General features: G+C 40.0%; 1 protein-coding gene across 2 annotated transcripts in view; it reads right to left on the bottom strand.

The window, feature by feature from the left end:
- The window catches only part of SNX25 (sorting nexin 25), an 82431-nt gene that overhangs the window by 7485 nt on the left and 53626 nt on the right, over positions 1-21320 (bottom strand). For both annotated transcript variants that reach the window (XM_035324247.1, XM_035324248.1), the window contains exons 8-14: positions 20450-20581; positions 18617-18892; positions 14548-14703; positions 10972-11103; positions 6007-6147; positions 5303-5416; positions 3229-3393 (exon numbers count right to left, since the gene is read on the bottom strand). In XM_035324247.1, the coding sequence (XP_035180138.1) occupies positions 3229-3393; positions 5303-5416; positions 6007-6147; positions 10972-11103; positions 14548-14703; positions 18617-18892; positions 20450-20581 (1116 nt within the window). The remainder of the gene's footprint in view (positions 1-3228; positions 3394-5302; positions 5417-6006; positions 6148-10971; positions 11104-14547; positions 14704-18616; positions 18893-20449; positions 20582-21320) is intronic.

Here is a 21320-nt window from a genome sequence, read left to right as displayed (position 1 = left end):
TGAGTACCCAGCTTTTAAAGCGTTCTGTAGGCTAAGCTGTGATTCAGGCCAGGGAACAAAAAAACACATGAGGAAGCCACAAATCACTGCCTGTCCTGCCACACGAACACACAGATTTACTGACAATGAACAGTTTTCTCCAGGGACAGAGACTAGAACGAGCTCCGGCCCTGCTCACCATCTTCCTCTGGCCAACAGACTTCTTGGCCCTTCATTATTTTAGATATTCAAGAAACTGTTTTATTTCATTTTCCATAATAGACATCATTCCGTATTTTCATTAACCCTTTGGGCAGCAGAACAGAAAATAAGCTTACGGAATTTGCAGGTGAGCTTACTGAATTTCTAGGTGAGCTCACCGGGTGCAATTTGGTAAGTACAGATGTAAAGCAGCAATAATGCAGGAAATTAAATAATTGGAATTGGTATTAGTACAGAAAAAAAAAAAAAAAAAACAAAGCCGAGGGCCTGTGAAAAAGGCAAGCATGCCCCCATGATCTGTAAGCAGGAATACTGTCCATACAACAGGCAGACGTGTATGTTTGTGTATATATATATAGATATAAATGAGTTTAATATGTGGGAATAGGAAAACCTAGTGGGAATGACAGCTGGTGACTAATTTTGAAACATTTCCAAGAAAAACAAGTATTATTGGATAAGTGCAGAGCAAAACCTTAAGAACTGCATAAAACATACCAATAACTAGTAGAAGCAGGCTGCTCAATCTAAGAAACAGAAGAATGGAAGACCAAAGGAAAGTAGCGACTCCTGATAAATGAGGTGATCCTAACCCAAACAAAAAGGCTTAATGTAAAGAAAGGGAATAGACAGCTCTGTGTTTGCTGCTGACAGGACAAGAGCTAGCAGGCTAAGGGAGATTTAGGTTAGTTAGAAAGAACAATTTTATAACCATGAAGAGAGCTGAGAACTGAGACACACTGCCTTGCTCAGCTGCAGAACATCACTCACTGGAGGTTTAAGAACATTACAGACGTGCCAAGAATTTTGCTGGTACAGTTGAGCCTATTTGGAGCAGAAGGATGAATCCGATGACCTCTCTGAGGTTCCTGCTCTATTTTACTGCCCTTCAGTAAATCCCCTCTCATTTAGCAAATGCAATGAGAAGTGTGACTTCTTACACCACAGTGAATTTTCTATTCATTAATGCTTCATAAACCTGAAAACCCTCTTCTAGACAGCATCGGCTGTATTTTTCCTCTCATTTGTTTTTAGTCTTGAGAGTTAAGAAACACATGCTGAAGTTAACCCCATCCAAGGGGTTGTTTATATGAGATTTGAAATTGCTGCAATATATAATGCTGAAAACAGCACTCAAGAGGTAATACTGTTGCTCTAACAAATTTGCAGAAAGTAAGACAAGATGTAAGAGACAAAGAAAGCAGTAAGAGAGCACGCTCTTCAATAGAGTCCAATATGGAATAAAACAGGAATTCCTTGTTACAGAGAAAACCCAACTGTAACAACTCTGTAATGCGTGATTTAACAAGTAACTGCATCAATGATGTCAGACCAAACGATTTAACCCTACTTGAAATGCTGTAGTAAATGATCCAAATTGCAATCACTGAGCAAGACCGAGCTGATCTAAAAACCCCCAACTGAAAGACCAGCGTGTCTGAGAAAAATTGGAGCTCGGCCCAGACTTGCTCACAATTCCCCTGCCTCCATTCCATTTTATCACTATGTTTAAACTAGGACAAGCCTTTGTACCACGCAGGCTCGGCGGGTCTAACAGTTTCTTGTACTCCTCTATCTGTATTCCGTTCTCTCATGTTTGTGTTTGGGAAGGAGGGGAGAGGAGAGGGAAGATGGATGGATATGAAATGGGATGCACTTCATCTGCATTTGCATAGTACTGGCATAATACAGGCTAGTAATATTAAGCTGCTAATCCTACAAGTAAGAAGAAATGCTATTAAATTTAAACCAATTAAGAAGGTATGTTCCAACTCCTGCTTCCACATTCTCAGGGCCTTTTTTATTCCATTTCCTTCATTTTTCAGTTTCATTTCTGCTTCTTCATTTCTTTCTCTTCGCTCCCTCCCTCATTACAAGTCTCCCATATTTCCTAACTCCTCCTACGCACCCAAGTAATGCAATACACATGTGGTCTGGCTTTGTGCTTGCGGATGTTTTTCCATGAAACAGAGAAACACTAATAGCTTCGTGCTTCTTTGCTTGATGCTGCTTCTACCTAACAGTTATTTTAGTGAACACACTCTTCCCTCTTTAGAGCTGAAGTACTTCTGTCAATAACTAGAATGAGTGTCTCGCACTCTATATAAAGAAGCACACATACATTTACTATCTAGGTGGAAATACAGCACTATTTTGAAAAAAAAATAAGAATATATAGGAAGGATTTTCTTATTCCTAAGAGATGCAAGGTCAACGTTTTGTCTATTAACAGGTGAGACCTGCACAAGTTTCCCAAACTCCATTTATCCTCAAAAAAGCCCAGCCACTACAGACGACTACACCAGTTAACAGAAGAATTATTTCATATAACAAATAACTGGTAATGGAAACAGCTCCCTGAAGGTTGTGTATCTGCAATATGAACCACACGTGACAGAGCGCCATGGATTTTTAGTCAATGAGCTATTTTAGTCACTCATTGTCACATTCTTTGCTGAATCTTGAAAGACAAGGGGGTTTTCTTTGTCTCTATGACTTAGTATCAAATGCACCAACCTGTTTGGCCCCACGGGCTACCACCTGTATATGCAAGCCTGTACCATTTGCAGACATTCTTTGTCAAAAGTAGCTTTTCTTCAGAAGTTATCCAGAAATTATTAAAGACACACAGCTGCTCCGTGCCAAGAACAGCCTCCTAAGAGATGAACATTTTTACCTGTCTAAAACTCTCAACAATATGCATGTCCAGAGCATAAAAAGTGGGAAATTCTGCTATAACAAATAAGCAATCCCACATGGACTGCACTTCATTAATTTGTGACAGGTTACACACTTGCCTATATATATATATTTATCAAAGGGCAGGAAACATTTCATTAAAAAATACCTTCTGAAGTCATAAACAGCTCTTATTTCTGACTCTTTGTTCACTTACAGTAAATTAAAAATGACCTTTCAAAATGCCTTCCAATATTACCTGCCATTCAGATGTGTTATAATAATGCCTCTTCTTGCTTACTTTGGCTAAGTAATTACATCTGGGAAGATTACTTTTCTACCACTTACCTCTTGATGAGAAAACAGATCACCAGGAAGGCGTTCAAGAAATGACGAGAGTGAAAAAGATGACTTCTTTCCTTGCACATCGATAACTTTGAGGTGTTCTGGGGAGGGGCTCAAGAAGGCATAAAGTGCTTCACTTTGACAGAGTCTTTCATCAGAGAGCAATTTCTATGAAAGAAAAGCAATGACAGAAACAACACATCAATTAAATATTTCTTGTTAAGGAACAAAATGTGTCAGGTCAGCCAATAAAACCAATTAAGATGTGGCTCAGAAGTAGAACATGAGAAAAAAATTCATGCCTCACAGACACTTCAGTGTGGTAGCTGTATTTAAGGAGTCAGTCAGGTTTTTAATCTTACAACTTCATTTTTAAAAGCACAAAGTTTCAATTTGTAAGACATTTGTTGTGAAGTACTGCACTTTAAAGTGACAATAACAGGATTTGTTATTTACTCTTTCTTAGCTAGTCAAAGATCAAATTAACTTAGTACTCGAGGACTGGTTACTGTCAGCCAAACTCATCTCAACTTCATGCACGTTAGACAACTTTGGCATTTATAGCATCAACCCTTACATCTGAGCCATCTGCTCTGTGCTCTCTTTTTAGTCAATAGAGAGATAACACTGACTCCTGAGGCACGATTCAACTCTCCTGTTCAGACATCTGGCACACCCTAGGAGCACCCATCTGTCTGCACACAGGGACAGAAGGTTTGAGAAATCCCACCCTCCACGTCTTATGCCACAAATTCCATTCCTCAACTGTCTCACAGAAGTTCTTTTAAGGTTACGTGTCCCTGCAAAGAACGATCATGCACGCACGGACTGCCTCAAGCTCTCACACTAGGCCAGTAATTTCAGTGGGGTTACTGCCAACCTCTATTTGCCCACAGGACGGGAGAAGCCACTCTTTGAGAATGTTTCTGGTGACAACGCATGGCTCAGAAAATAAAAACAGTTCCCTTTCTGGTAGCCACCAGGCTCCTGCATGCAAGAAATGGGAAGAAGGAGCACCGGTCAAGTGAGGAGCAGCTCACAATGTTCTTGCGCAGTCTTTTGCTGCTGGTACTAGCATTTTTATATCATAGCATGGGCAAGCCATCAGGGAGCAAGGAATATAATGGCACGGTCAAAAGCATGAAGGAAGACACAAGAGAGAAAGACATAAAGCTGGCCACTGTCTCCACTGAACACATGGATTAACATGTGCATTGTGAATTCAAGTAGTCCATTTTAAAAAGCAGCCATACAGAATACAGGTTGCCCTAAAATAAAAAGCAAACACCGTAAGTGCAATTTGTAGGTGTTACCTGAGATCAAAGACAAATTGCTCCCAATAAGCAAAATCACACTCAGTCCTAAGAATCTCTTTTGATTTTAAACTAAATAATGAAGCTGTCCACCTGAGGCTCTAGGTGACCTAAAAACAGTAATCATACAATGCATTCAATTCAATTAAAGCATCTCTCAGCGGTATTAGTCTAGTTCACAGACACCAAAGCCAAGCAGAAAACCAAGCCACTTCTCCTTTCACCCTGCTGGAGGCACAAAACCATTTCTCTGCTCAAAGCCTCTCAAGCTGACTGACCATGAAGCAAACCCAGACCATGTGGGACTAAGCAGGAAAATGCTCTGCTGTCATTGACCTTTCACAAAGACCTTCTTAGAGCCTCTGCAGGCTGTAGCTGAGAATGGGACGGGACATGCTGTCTCTCAAATGAACCACTTGAAGTTTTAATTAGAAAGAATAGAGGTGAGGATGGGTTTAAAAAACAGAAACAAACGAACAATCAACAACAACAAAAAATTGCCCACCAAGACCCCCAGAGAGAGAAAGGGCAGAGTGGCTACTCAAACACTGACTTGCAGGAAACATAAGAGAAGTATCAATCATTCACAAAAGGGAGGGTAAATAAGAGCACAACAGGGTGCTAGGATTCTCCAAACAGTGGCTGTAGAAGCGAGGTATAAGGGATATACTGTGGTCGTAAATGCCTTTTGGCATAAAAGAGGTGAACCTACGGCTATGTCTGAATTTCTGGTACCCTCCTTACTCCACAGTCTGTCTTCTTACCTGCAGAAAGTTATTAAGCTGGTTCTTGGACTTCTCCATGAATTTCTGGTCTATGGACTTGAAGGGCAGCTTGCTGAGGGAAGGCAACTGAACTTTCTTTAATGATGGAAAGCACTGTAGGAGAAAGGGCAGCTCACTTAATGCACATGTGCAGAAAAACTAAACAGTAGTTCTGGTTCAAAATGGAAATCAGACTTTGTATTCTCATCTGCCATACCCTGCTCAGTATGCTGAAAAACACCTTCCCTTACCCACTATGGGCTTACAACGGAACCTCTTCCCCTACTCACAACACCATTATCTACCTTTTATCAGACAGAAAAGTTACAGCAGATTAAAGAGTAAATATTCTCTGTCCCAAAAAGCTGTCATTTTTAATACCTCCCTGGAAGACAGAGACAAAATCTATTTCTTAAAGCAGGCTCTTGCATGACAGTGCAACGCTGGTATTATTTGGACATTGGGTCAGTTCAGAAAAACATTCATTACTTAAGAAAAAATATAAATAAGTTTTATGAACATTTGGCAGAGGCCAGGGATGTGTGAATAGAAAATGAACTTGAAAAGGGTAAAAGTCAAAAGACTGGGCTAAAAAAAAAAAATAACATTTTTAATGTGGTTTTCAGTGCTCTTTTTTCCCCCTCTATACACCATACCGACAAATGTTAGCAATTTGCATCTTCTCCCTCCGCTGGGATTCGTACCTCGCTGAGCTTCCGGTGCAGGTTCTGAAACTCACTGAGCTTCCTGGGAACAGTCCAGTTCTTAGTTTCAGCTCCACCAACTTCTTGTAAGCTCACCATGACAGAGTAACAGGGCACTTGTTCTCCATTCTCTTCTAAAACCTAGTCGGGGGAAAAAAAATACAGATAGGGTATATCACTCTGAAGGGAAAGAGTGGAACACTCGTGCTGCCAGATGACTGGCTTGCAAACTGACTCATCACCATACCATGCTTGTTTCATCGAGCAGTACCCTTAGTGGACTAAACTTCAGCCAGAAGGCTACATTAGTCCTGAATCAGTCCTCTGCTAGCCACTGTTTTAGGCAACGCCCTACACACAGCTGTGCAATGCTGTCCATCAGCAATCAGATCACTGCCACGTCTTCTTCCAGCACCTGTAGGTATTCTCTTAGCTTTCAAGGTTTCTGATTGCTTACCAGTGCACGTTCCCTGCCCCCTGTTCCTTCTGTTTGTTCCCAGTGCTCATGCTGAGCTCGCCCCCGCAGCAGGGGCTGCCTCCCAGCTCTCACCGAGCCCCCGGAGCCCATTCTGCACGTATAGCACACGTGGTACCCGTGCCACATCTGTTTCCAAGGGACTCACAACTTCACTGAGTCAAGCCAAACAGCAGCCAGAGGAAGGAGGAGTGCTTAACTGCGTTGTGCAAACGGGAAAACTATGCCAAAGAAGTTAAATGCGCTACCGCTTTGCTTCTTGTTTTCATATGCCACCCAGAACTTCATTTTTTTGTCCTAATGGTAACAGATTTCTGATTATTTATTTACATGAGACTGCTGTAGAGGTTAGGCAACTTTGAGAAATGCATATAATACACAGCTTTTTGTACAGGTTTTGTTTCTGTCCAGCTCCCACATAGAAGCATCCTGCTACATCAGGCAAATAGGGTTTAAAAAATAGATGTGCATGCGGTTTTTAAAGGGCAAAATTTAAGTCTTTTTGTGAAGGTGACATCAAATAATCTACAGAAAACACAAACTGAAAGCCAAACCTAAATCTCAAGTGTTTATCTTTTTATCTTCTTATTATTTTTATCATCTTATATACATTCAAATAACAGAAAGGTAGTTACAGAATACCACTCTCATTGAAAGTAATCAATTTTTAAGCTTTCCAGGCTTTTTTTTTTTTTTTAAGAATATCCAGCTAATCCAATTAAAAAAAGGAATAAACTCTAAAATGCATACAATTAAGACACACTTTCTGAGAAGCCTGTGAAAGTCTGGCAATGCTTAATGCTACTGACAGGTACTTTGAAGAGTGCTCCATCACGCTGCAAAAGGCACGCAGTTAAAACATACCTGCATCTTCTGCAGCTGCTCAGGTCCTGCATCTGCCAAGGACCACTGGGGTACTATCTGAACATCCTGTTTCACATCTCTGTGAAACAAACGTCTCCTGGCAGCTGTTTCTGAAAACTGGGAGATCAGTGCTGAAAATGCTGGTTTGAGTCATGCAGATTATTCCCTGTTACAGTCCACAGGGCAGGAACTTGCACGTGTGTGGGATAATCTGAACTGTAACCATCAAGGGATATTCATCCTTCTGGAAGTGCATTCTCAGCATGGGGGGAATTAGCCCTCTGTTTCCACATTAGTTTCCGTGTACAAAACCATTTGCATTCTAATTACTAGATGGAGACACAAGCTCACTCAAGCGTCGTTATGTAAAAATCTACAAGTTTTCGTGACCTCCTTAAGAAAGCAAAATTTGTGACCAACTTGAGTACTTGTGTGCTTGTTTTTCAGAATTAGTGAGTCGACTGGAAAATACACAGAAAAATAAGGTGACAGGGGTCTTCCAAGGAAGAGATCTAGCCTTTTGCTACAACAGGCACCATCTCATACAACTACTACGATGAATGAAGTCAAAGCCGAGAAGCAAGTTGCTTTTTTGTCCCTATATTAAAGACGCCCTCACCTTGGTCACTGGAAGCTTCCTTCCAATCTCTCCTTTACTGCTTGTTCCAACAAGTCTTTGCCCCCCCCCAAGGCTACCCTGCTGATGCATTTCTAAAAATAGTCCTGTTCCCCCGAGTCTTTCTTCTGCTACGCTAAGCAAGTGGAAGGACTTTCACTTCTCATAGAAGTTCCTCATTCGGTACATTACCATGAACTCACTGTTTGTGCGCTGGTCACTAATGAGAGCACTGAACGACAGCAGGTCTCAAGACTGCCCCTAATACGGCGCACCGTATTTGAGGGGGCTCCGTGCACATCCAGTAACATATTTGACTTTTTCATCCCTCCAGCTATTTTTCTGTTGTTTGTAAGTAGAAGCTGGAAAAGCATACTAAGGAAATGAGATTTAGGGCTTTTGGGGTTTGCTTTAAAGTTCTTTGAAGCTGGCTTTGCAATTTGGAAGGTTTTCTGATGGGCTCAGCCCTGATCATCCCACAGCACTGGTAAGGACTCTCAGAATTAGATCTTAAGATAAAATTGCCGAAAGTCTCATCCTCAGCCCTTTCTCAGTCCCTTTTCTCAGCTTCCATGCAAACCTTTCAGGTTACTCACTGATACCTATGGATAGAATCAGCCCTCAAGAGCACCCAAAGAGGCTTCAGGCTATTGGGTTTTCTTCCATTAATTTATTTTTGCATTCACAGCAACTCCAGAGCCTCAAGACAAAGTAAACATTCATTATTTCAGGATTTACCATCTACCAGAGTGCCTAAATGCCTCGTCCACAAAGACACAAAGTTCTGAGGTGGACAGAGATAGACAGGGACAAGGATGTTAACACAGCCTCCTCCACAGGGAGGTCAACCTCTCTTACCAGGGCCACGTGGAGCGTGCTCACAGCAACGAGCTTGCAAAGAAACATAGGAAATATAAGTAAAGGACAAACATTAAATACTTTCCAGGAGAAGCTATAGCTATTGGCTGCAGTAGGGAAAATTTAAGCTCTACATTAGGAGAAGGTATAAAACCAGCAGAGTAACAAGGTGCCAAGGAAAGCTGTTGAATCACCTGTAAGGAGCACTAAGGCTGGTCCAGCCATCCGCCAGGAGTGAGTAACCATGAACAAAAGTCAGGCCTCTCCTTACACCAGTCAACAAGCCCATGTGCAAATGTGCTTAGTCTGAGCAGCTCTCCATAATTGCCTCCCCCCCCTCAAGCTGTGCAGCAGTAAAATACAGGCTGCCAGACTGCTGGCTGCAGCCCCTTTTAAGCACGCAGACCTCAAAGATGTATCCAGCACACCGCTGCTTTCCTCAATTCACAGGAAGCCAGCTTTCCTAACTCCCTCTCAGCATACACACCCTAATTCTGATGTACTTAAATAATTGAGTAAGACAAGCTATTTTTTCACCTTGTTCAGATCTACTAACTCCATTCTTTAAGAACTCAATAGATTTCAAATAAAATATAAAAGTTATTCTCTGAAACAGCCTTTTTCAGACAGGGGAGACAGAACGTCTGCTAAAACATGAAACAATATGGAAGTCCAAAACCACTAAAGGGAAGTAAAGCACGTTAGTTTACATAGCTGGGAGTTTTACACCTGCTGGTATGGGAGATGTGACTCAGAGTCTAATTCCAGAGGACATGCAGAATGAAGGGGACCTTCATGGGGACCTTATCACAGGTCCCCTTCATTTTGCATGTTCCTGTGGTCTTTTTTTCAACCTCTGTCAAACAGCCAAAACACCGAGTCTCCAAATATGTTTGTTGTTTTTTTTTGTAATCAGAAATGTCAGTTACCACACAACCCTTATGAGTTACACTATTCATATCATTTTTATTTTTTTTTTCAGATAATGCATTTTTATGACTCAAAGCTTTAAAGATTCACCTGAGAGAGAGCACAGGCTAAGGGGGGACACATGCATTTTTCCAAGCCATAAGTAATTCTAGATTTTTGTGTATTATCCATTAACTGCATTAGTAAATCAGTTTAAAAGGTTGATGACAGGCTATTACACTTTTCAGCTCACATTCTACAGCAACATTTACTTTTACTAAGCTTCTCTGCACAGAACACAGTGCCACCAAATTTCTCTCTCCAAAACACTGGGATTAGCGAGAGTGTATTTTGCAGACAGGAGGACAATGTCACCTACTCATGTTCCTGAAATCATCAACTGTGGCCAGAACATTTCCAAGCAATTAATTAACATGGAAAAGCACAACATTAATATTTTTTCCAGCCTACCCTTTGAAGCACAGAGCTGCAAACAGCACAATTAATACAAGCCTACATTTAATTATCTAATCCAGTACTTCTTCTACAATACAGTTAAGGTACTAACTCTTTATAATTTTCTCCCAGTTTCTCTCACATTTAGCAGAACCACATATTCATTTAGCAAGAAAGGAGATACTGGGCAGTTCTGGACTGGGACCCTTCCCAGAAAGCTGCTGTTCCACAGTTTTGCTGCACGTGATGCTGCTGTTTTTTAAAACACAGCTTTAGAAGTCTCATAGAACACTTAAATTAAGAGCTTCACTGTTCTAAACAGCATTAAAACAAACCCAGAAACTTACACAGTGAGAATTTAGTTCTTAAAATAACACATTGCTTTTTCAACCTGTTGAATTTCTTCATTTACAGTCGGGGAGTTTTGAGGCATACTGAAAAGACAACTGTGCTCAAGCATGACAGCATGGTAATATAACATGAGGCAGTTCTGATGAAAAATAATGCCCTTAAGATAGCAAAAAAATGCCAAAACCTGCTTGTGTATATACAGGTATTTTTACAACTTCATTACAACAGAGTCTGAGGACTAGAAACATTTGTATATGCATCATAGCACTCACTTGGGAAAGAAAGGAGGAGCTCAGAAGAGGTTATTCCCACCCCCTCCAAGTAAATACAAAGTATACACAAAGGTATTAGGAAAGTATATTCAGGTTTTTATTCTTCTCTTTAGCGAGTTTGAACTGACCCAGAAGACAAAACAAAACAAAACAAACAAAAATACCTCGCCTGAGATGATGAAGGCTTTCCACATGCCAAGATTCTCACACCACCAGTCTGTTCTTGCAATGTGCAGCTGAAGGTCGTTGTGCTCTCTCTCCATCAGAGTGATTTCATCCTTCAGCTTAGAAACAATCTGCAGAGGAAAATTCATCAATTACCGTTGGTATGAAAAAGCTCGTGTAATGTGTCTAGTTATATCTTTGAGAACACTACTCAGAAAGAATAAATAGTACAAAAGACAGGAGAGAGAAAATTCACGTGGAAAAGAAAGTCATAACTGAGAAAATCTATGATAGCTGCTATAGACTTGGGAAATACATTAATCTCAAAGGTCAACCCCAATACTAAAATGAAAAACAAGTTAGAAAGACACGATTCTGCCACACTATCAGGATCAAAGAGGTGCTTCAGATACGATTACATATTACACAATTTACATATTATACATTATATATAAAACTTGAAATTGCAATTATTGCAACACCAATTACCAGAGGCATCCTCCTTATCATTCTTCCCATTTCAGATATGCATGATGCGATGAAAGAACCTGAGAACAGATTTCATTGCCAGTAACTTAGCTAAGGTAACAACTACCCAAGAAGCTACCTCTTAATTCATTTTCGGTTTGGGAAGTGGAGAATTTATTCTTGTGGAAACTACACGTTGAAGAAGAGATGTTCTAATCAAGACAGCTCACAGCCATAATCTCACAAAGGAGAAATAACGCATCTTGAAACATCAGCAAAAAATAAGTAATCGTGCCTACTAGCAGGAGACAGTACAACAAGAAAAGGTGGAAATATACATGTAAAATGTGACATTAGAGATGCAGCAGGAGAAGCTGGCATTTAAAAAAAAAATACAATATACCACACACCAATTTTAGGAGACTTAGCTGTAAAACTTGTAGCACAAGTGGTACATCCTGGCAGAAGATTTTACAGAGCTATAGTAACTTTCTCAGAATTTGTCTCCTGTAAGATGAAAGATTGTCTACAGAGCAGCCATATGACAGCCTTCCAGCATATAGCTAACCTTCAGGATACAATAAACTATCAGAATACAGATTGCTTTGTGGTCACCTTGAAAGATCTCCTATAAGCGTCACCCAGGAACAATTGAAGAACACAGAACCTGTAAGGTCCCATCATAAGTAAACAGCTGCTATCCTTATAAAACAAATACTAAAACTTTATAGCACTACTGGCTCGATTTTATTATTCTGTTTCAAAGATATATATTTTTTCAAAGACAAAAATATTTTAGAAGCAAAAAAAAAGTGAGAAAATACTACTTTAAAAGAGGTACAATCCCTTCTCCCCAAGGGTACTGAAAGAACATAGTTATTTCTCAAGAACGGAAAGGGAGCATGTAATGCAAATGTAAAAAATAAATAAGGATTTAATTACGTAGTATGTCTTATATCAAAGAAAATACTTTAAAACTGTAATGTTACAGAAATAAATGGCATGACCTAACTCATGCATACACAGTAACACCCACTTTTGTTTAGCACTTATTTAGTAATTCTTGTTGCCTTAGTAATTCTTAGTAATTCTTTACAGTTTGGTTATTCTTTTTGCCCGTGTTACAAATTTTAACTTAAAGTCTAGCTGGCTACACCAGCTTCTCTTCACCACCGGAAAGAGAAAAGATCTGACCAAGCTTAAAAAAAAAGTCTCAACCCCTATCAGGAATTATGAATTATCTGGAAGTTGGAGGGATTTTAGTTCCAAGCAGTCCTGTTTCATTTCAGTAACTGTGTCATAGAGTTTATTCTGTAAACAGGGTTTTGCAAGCAATGGGAAGCACTCTGGGTGGGGAATGTTAAGCTTTGCCTTGCTACTGGGGATAAGATGGAACTCTAGAAGAAACACAGCCCATACGCATTTACAGTGGGTGAGATGAGACTGCATTTGCAGAGGGTGAGATGAGACTGCACTCATGGCCTAGAGGGGGACAACCCCTGTGCTTCAGGCATGAGATGCACACACACACAGAGGAAGTGGCACCTCAGTCACACATCTCCAAAAATCAGGTTATCTTGCATGGCAGCAGACCCTCTACAGAAGAGATGCTGCCTGAGACTGCCTGCCATCTTCCATGTCATCTTCCTTGCTCTTTATATTCCACAGAAAGAGCTGAAAGTAAGACTTCTCCCTACAGAGCGTTTTCTTTTAAATCTAGCAGTATCCCCCATGCAACTCAAATGAGCAGTTTTCTTCCCGACTGGCTGGCTGCTGAGCTGAATGTGGTGCTACAAGCCCCTTACAGACTTGCATGTTTTGCATGGGCCTCACAGCAAAGGCATTTCAAAAAGAGAAAATGAACAACCGAGAACAGCTTAAGATTTATTTTTCTTTTAAGTAATACAAAATGGGTATGACACTCCCCTTCATATGGCTTACAACTGTGATTTTTTTTCATTCTTTTTTAACCTTCATATGACCAAGGAACAAATTTTTTACCTGCCATGTCCAGAATTGAAAAATAAAGTCCCTGTTGACTCACACTGTTGAGTCAACAACTTATTTGAAAGCTCTACAGGTAAATGCTACTGTGGTAAAACAGGCATAAAAAATGGGACACATCTGTGCCCTTGCCACTCAGGAAGAAAAATACAGCTGAGGCCACACAGCCAGCTGAGCAGCTGTGAACAGGACACCCCAGAAGAGCTGAGGACACATTTCCAGTTGTCTGCTGAAACCTCTGGCAGAGGGAAAATGTGGAAGGGACAGAGGGAGTGAAGCTGGCCAGGGTGGTCTTGCACACTGCTGTCTACAACCACAAGCTCACACCACCTGCAAAGCTTGGCCCAGTTCTCACAACACTTGAAAAACATCTGAACAATGGTCCTGTGATATCATCCTGGGTAACAAGATGGCCTAAGCGAAATGTAAATCCCCTGCTTCTGCCTGAATGTGTTCTTAAATCGTTTAACTGTTGCATTCTGTAAAGGGAGAAGAAAAAAAATATATTTATTTATTTTCCAAGCCCAAAGAACCAGAGTTTCACATCCCTCAGAATTTTTTAATCCAAAGAAAGTATGCCCTGCAGCTTTCTCCTGGCTCCTTAAAAGGAAATCAGTCACTTTTACAGGTCTTATTTTTTCCCCATTAAGGGAGCCAATCACACATTTGGAGCTTATGATACCGTGTTGGGCTACTTCAAAGCCAGCAGAGGGAGCAGAACTAGCACATCCCTAAACTGCAGTGCTGCAGATGCGGCAGGGACACGGAATCAGCTGCCATGAAGAATTATAAAGACATAGGTGGGTAGAGATGTAAGGAAGAAATTCTATTTGCTACTGGCAGAGCAGCAAGACTATGGGAGAGAGGTCGTTATGCTATGACAAGCAAAACAATATAAATCATATTTGTAGTTTTATTTACAGTAACTTTAAAAAAATGGAAAAAGATTAGTTAACTCCAAGCTCAGATATCACTTTTGGTAACAGGCTGATTGAAACATGCATCAGACCTGTCCAGAAAGAGCCTGAGATGATTGCATACTACATAAATAAACACATAGTATTAAAAAAAAAAAAAAGGCTGAAGACACCAAAGGTACTTACCTTTTTGTCGGGTTTTGGTGAATTACATATGGAATTTAGAGCCTGTTTCTTATACTCGAGTTTGTCATTTAGCTGACGAAGCTTATTTGCAGCATAACTGGCCTGTTCATTAATTCTTGTGCTGCATTCTTCAGTAGTTTCTTCACAACTGTGGCTCTAAGAATAGAGAATGGGAGTGACTGCGTCATTAATGTGAAAAAGGAGAAATTTATTGTTTGCTCCATATCTCCATATGCATGTGTAAGAACATTTATTCTTGATATAGGTAAACACACAGGCGTAATGGCACATCACTATCATAAATTCTAATAGATATTCCAGCCATCAGATCCTATATGAAATATGAGTTGTTAAAAACAACAACAACAACAACAAAGAAAAGTCTCATCATTTATACTGCAGTTCCACGTAATTCTTTCCAACTCTGTAAAATGACCTTCAAGCTAAGGCTTTAATGTAAATGAGACTACGAATCAAAGTTTATCTTAAAAGCAACAACAGCTTAGTAACCATAATCAATATTCAGAGCCAAATAGAAAAGCAAACACTTAGCTTGGAGCTGAAAGATAACAAGACAAGGGGAAAAAAATAAAACCAGAGTTCTAACAAACAGTCCTGCCTCCTACAAACCTTCACAAAACAGATTTATCAGGCTGCAGAACAATCTAAACCACATCCTTTCTCTTCATAAACAGATTTTACTGCTGTTTTTAGAAATGCTAATAAAAAAATGTGTCAAAAGCACATATGCTTTACTCTAAGCTCATAAATCATTTTCTCATATTCACTCAGAAACCAACAGCTTTTTCTATCTTGTGTACCGCAGCCATGCCAAAAGAAAAAAAAGAAAGGTGTGAAGTTCTGTGCCTTCCTCTTTAACTCCTTTTGACATTTGTGTTAACCTCCCCGTCTTACTGCAGTTCCTCAAAGAGGAACGAAGACCAAGAGATCCATCAAACAGCACTGTGATGTAACCACTGTCGGCAATGCCATCTTCCATCATCTTTGAGGTTTGCTTGTGACCAAATCTATCTTAATTTATCAGTGGGATGAATCTAATCTTATGAACAAGGGACAGAGTTCTATGTTATTTAATGATATTTCCACTAAATAAGTTTTATCTTTAGTTAGCATAAAGCTAACAGAAGGAAATCTCATTCTGCAAGTTCTCCAAGTATCTCCTCAGTCTGAGGGTAACATAACGCAGAAATCAGGAGCTCTGTGCCAAGGAATCCGTGTCCTTTTCCAGCTCAGAGTTCGCCTGCTGTGTGGCCGAGCAAGTATTAGCTGCATGCCCTGTCCTTTCTCCTGTCTATTCTGCATGGACTGTAAACTCCTTAGGTCAGAGACTGCTTTCCAAGCACGTGTACAGAGCTTAGCTCAGCTCACAAGAGCTTGTTGTTGTCTCCTGGCACTGCAATAATGCAAATAATAAATATTAGCAACACCGGACGTCATTCACCACTCCACTGAACACAAGCATAACATAAGCACGTTTGCTGGGAAGCACAGGGGTCAAAAAGAATCCGAGATGCTGGTTTTGACACTGACGAGTTAACAGCCTGGTCACACCAAGTTTTGCTAATAATTGAAGGGCTGCACTTAATTACAAAGCAGTAAGGCTCTGCTCCTGGGGGCGAGCTGTGTGATTTCTGTCATTAACGTTTCAGCAAAAAACCGGCTGAATCTCCAGGTTTATCGTGAAATGCTAGAACTACAGGATAGCAAGCTGCTGTTATTATCAAATGTATCAAATAAAAGATCAGCATGCTCAAAGCTGAGATGGTAATGGATGGAGTTAGTTTCACCTGCCTGCCCCAGCAGTAACACCTCCCATTTCCATTAGGGCTCCTGAACGCAGACTTGGGATTTATTATTGTAGCCATCTGATGCACACAGCAGCAAATGAAGGAAACGAGCCTGGTGGTTGCAAAGTACTACTTGCCTCTGTATTTTTGTGTCTAGATGTGACCTTTTAAAGGGGTTTTGTCCACACCGCAAAAAAAAAGCGATGACAGATTAGAAGGAAGAAGAGTGAGCTTGTTCCACCTGCGGCAGAACCAGCAGAGCCTGCCCTTGCCTGGATCCCTACCTTCGGATTGCATTTTCCCACTTTTAATCAGGGCTCCCTCCAGGAGGGCACTGAATTGTTTTTTACCTATGTTGCTGTAACAATGAAATGTATAGAAATTTAACACACACAATGCCCATAATGCCCCAGGAAGAGTGGACTTAGACCACCAAAACCCAAACCAAAACGCAAACAACCAGTATCTGCTAACCGTATGCAACTCCCTCCTGACACACGACATTTCTCAGCTATGGTTTCCTATTCTTGGGTAAAAAACACGAGGCTATTAGCTAGCAGTGTATTTTGAGCCACATTTAAAAGCCCGCTGGAAGCTTCAGAAGGAAGGCTTTGATATAATTTATTTTCACCTCCAAGACCCTGAAGCCTGGCACAGAGCCATTAGGATTACTCTTAGTAGAGAGAGATGCTCTGACAGTATATGCGACTTCGTGCTTCATTTGTGATAAAAAGAATGCAGAAAAACCTTAACCGTACAGGCCAAAACAGCTATATTTTAGTCATTAAGGTTTCACCACAAGTGCAGCCTTCAAATCTGACACACATTTAACCTAACACCAAGAGGAAGCACAGGTGATGATGATGTCAAAAATCTAATTTTTCAGCAGCTCTAGTAAACGTCATCTGACAGAAGACTGTCAGGCAGTCCTGAAGCATCGTGTCTGTTTTTCTTGGAGAACGGTTATCACTGTTAGGCTGAACAAAATACACAAAAAGAATAAAAAGTACAGAGCTCACTATTTAGAAAGTTCTGGGCAAAAAGAGCAACAGTGATTTTCTGCAAGTCCCAGTGACTGGAAACAAAAGGAAGGGAAAATTTTGAAGTACCTACCACCCCCAAAACATAGCTGGGTCAGCAGTAAGAAAATAAAACGTCTTAAATCTTTTATCAGGGCAAGGAACAGAGGGGGAAACTAACAATAAAAAACTGAAGAAACTCTGAAAATCTCTATGGGAAGTGATTTCTTTACACCAGCTCATCTTTGAAAATTTGCTGACATGAGAACTACAGAGACGACAGTAGCTCATCTGAAGAAACTGAAGTCGTATTTAAAGAGTAAGCATGAAAAGCCTCAGGTTTTGGAATAATTGTTTGTAAACGCTTAGGTTGACAGAAATCCTCTGGATTCTGCTCCCCTTTTTTTCATTTAGATTCAGATTTAGGCAAACTCGTATACTTCATCTTGTTCTGAGCAAGTCCACGTGTAAAATGAAGACATTAACACTGATCTGCAGTGGCAGCCTGACTGAAAGATGTTTGCTAGTCTGAGAGATGCCCCTGTCAAAGTCTTCTAGGATAAAAGTAACAAGTTCCACCAACCTGACTGATTTAGAGAACCCACTGAAAATACTTGCCCCAAGGGAGTGACCACTGGGTTATTGCTTATGACATTTTGAATGCTCTGTTATAGTATTTCCAGTTCCAGTGGCATTTGAATCAGTTTAATCTTCCAAGATAGCCTATTAATTTATTTTATAAATTAACAAAAAGCACAAAGATTCTACTTATTGCATTACTTTTTTTCCCTTTTTTTTTTTCTTTTGCAACTTTTATTACCTATTCAGTACCTAGAACACGCAAGGGGGACAGGAACAGAGAGTGTCCAAGACAAATCTACCTAACCAGTGAGATTTCCTTCCATTGAAACGTAATTGAGTTTGTATGAGGTATGTTGCCTTCTCTGATACTTACAAGCAAAATGAAACATAAAGAAGACAAAAGGCTTAGAAACCTGAAATTATATTTCTAACTAATTTGAAGTTTAAGTAGAAAGCCATTTTGTACCATTTTGTTTCAAAGGGACTGTGAACACACCAGGCTTACCTGACAAAACTACAAAAGTGATGGTATTTATAAATACATTAGAAAAAAAATAAAGGAATCCCAAAGCTCAAGGACAGGAGATGCTTCTACACACTTTATGCAGGATCATCTTCAGATCATAAGAAGCAGTGAAAGAAACTGTCCATGCGACTCACCGCTTCATCTTTGTCCTCAGGAGTCAGTTGCAAAGAACTTCTTTCTTCTTCCTTCTTGATCAATCTCTCATATAAATCACTGACAATGAATGAGGGGTAGTATCTGTCCTTTAGAGTTTCGTAAACATCTGCCTGAATTCTGTAGAACACTTCAATGCCTTTATTACCCACAAGACTTTGTTGTATTTCTTTATAAAGTGATTTTTCCACAGGTATTTCTCTGCTTTCCACAAAAAAATTCTGATAAATTTCACTCACCAGTTGAGGTATTTCAGCCTACAGAGCAAGGAGAGAGAGGAGGGAGAAGAGAGTAAGAAATAATGTTAAAAACACTAGGATGGCTCAGGATGCAGGTGCATAATTTGAAGGATGATCAAGTTAATTTCATGCCTAGATGTATGAGCACACATCTGTGAACCTCTCGCTGAGATCAAGCGCTCTGCCTGTGCACCTATGCAAAGCAGTCAATTTCACAACACTGATATTTGTTAAGTGAAGAAACAGCTGTGGTTTAAAATTATCGAAGCTTCCACACCCATTGATTTTAGAATTATGTCCCAAATGCATGTATTTAAAAAAAAAAATGCTGAAGTGAGACTCTGGTCACTGTTTTAAGTTCTGATTGTAGAGTTCAGCTGCATCAGCCCTCCTGTCTTCTGCTGGATGGAATCAACTCTCCTAATTTATATGTGACTAATTAGTTTTGGAGAGGGAAGGAAAAAAAAAAAAAAAAAAAAGGAAGATAGGAAAGTACATCAGAGAGACGTTTACCAGAACAGGAGGCCAGGTATTTCCAGTGAGCACAGAACAGCACACAAGGTTGAACTTTTCATTAACAAACAGGAAAGAGAGGAAGTAATGCAGCACAGCCTATGATCATCCCTCTAAATTAGCACCTCTAAACTTACCCAAATTAAAGAAGTTTTAGCCACTCCCTTAGTATAGCAGAATGTGCTTGCTTGCCTTTTATTTATTTATTTTAAAATCAAAGCTGAGGACAATCCTTAAATTCCACAGAGCAATGTAAGCAAGGTATGTTGGAGACTTTCTAAAACAATGGGAAATCTTGAATAAAGGCATTATAAATATTCTTCTGAAAATGAGCAGAGGATTCATAGCTGAAAGGTCATAAAATGCTTTATAGCATCTTTTCTAATCATGAGCAGTTTGCAGATCAACACTAATTTATACAACTCCTCACGGTGCCTGACAAACCCACTTTATGAACACTTTCTGAGTTGGTAGTCGTTTCCACAGATCCTATTAACGGTTCACTACTCATGCTCTACACTTTGCTGCTTTGGTTACAGGGCGTTTCTTGTGTTTTCCAGTTGACTAGAATCTTTTTAAATAGGAGAGTACTGAAATGACAGTGAATTTAAAAAATAACATACTTAACAGTGAAATTCACATTTCACTTTAGTGTGAAACCTGGGAGTTTTCCAAAAAAAATCCTTCCCAGTGCTAACAAATAGCAAGTCCTCTACATACTTGCTCTGCACCATTGCTCCTGGATAATTCTTGCAATGATATTTCCTATCCCTGTTTTGGGGTTCTCGTTCCTACTTCATTTGAGCACAAATTACAAGGTAGTATTTTTTCTTCCCTTTAGCAGCAGAGTGGCATTACGGGAGTAACTTAGCTATTTGTATCAAAATTGAGCTGGGAGAATTTTTAATTGCCATATTATCCCCAAATGTTAAGAAGCTTAAAAAATATATATATAATAACAAATCAAAGCCACCTAAATTGCTCAGTGCCCATCCCATGGTACTGCTATTTTACAAACAAGCAGTTAATGTCCAAGCCACGTGGACTTGCAAATTTTCCCACCTTGTTAGCACTCTTTAGGCTCTCCACAGACTCCCAGAGACCAATCAAAGCCATCTTGTCCATCCTGTCCATATAGATTCGAAAGTGCTCTCGGTATGAAGGGTTGGCCAAAATTTCTTCAAACTGAAGAATCTGAAGAAAAGAAAAACAAGTGTAAAACCCAGGAAAATACCCAACTGGCACTGAACAGCAACTCTTCATCGTTGGTGCACATTAGGGAAACTAGGGCAATGAAACTAAGTTTCCCAGGTGAACTTTCCAAGAACTTGAAGTCTTCCCCCTAGCTTCCCACAGGTTTCTGCTGTACACGCATATAAAACAACCCAGAAAAAGACAACTGACATGGTTTAGTCATCTTCTGCTCTGAAAGACTTACATTCTTTCTTTGTTACTTACAATTCACAATATCAAGTCTGTGGATTTGGAGAAAGGCAAAAGTAAGCCACCACCCGTTAATTTTAAGGAAGAACAATGAGCTTTCTTCCCAGAAGTGAGGACTCAACTCCCCAGTTTTCATGCCTAAAAGCAACACCTATCTCAATCCAATGGGAGGTCTGTACATGCAGCAATTCGGTCTTTGCAGTTTCAAAGTGACATTCTTAGGCAAGTCTGTCTTCTTCAGAAGGCCCAGAATAATCCCAAAATGCCTCTTCCTCACATCATTATATGAACAATACTTCAATTACTCATAGACACTAAATCTGAAATTAATTTTGAAACTCCGTGCTTCATTTTCAACTCACTTGGCTTCCCTATATTTGCTATTTGACATGGAATCTCACGTGGTATGGAATGGAATCTCATAAGCATCAGAAGAACATTTCTTCCAGGATGTTCTTTTAAATTTTGAAAACTCCTTTCAAATGCGCAG

The sequence above is a fragment of the Oxyura jamaicensis genome, chromosome 4, assembly GCF_011077185.1.
Source record: "Oxyura jamaicensis isolate SHBP4307 breed ruddy duck chromosome 4, BPBGC_Ojam_1.0, whole genome shotgun sequence".
Lineage (NCBI taxonomy): Eukaryota > Metazoa > Chordata > Aves > Anseriformes > Anatidae > Oxyura > Oxyura jamaicensis.
Note: the sequence above shows the minus strand (reverse complement) of the source record. Positions and strands in the feature narration are given on the sequence as shown.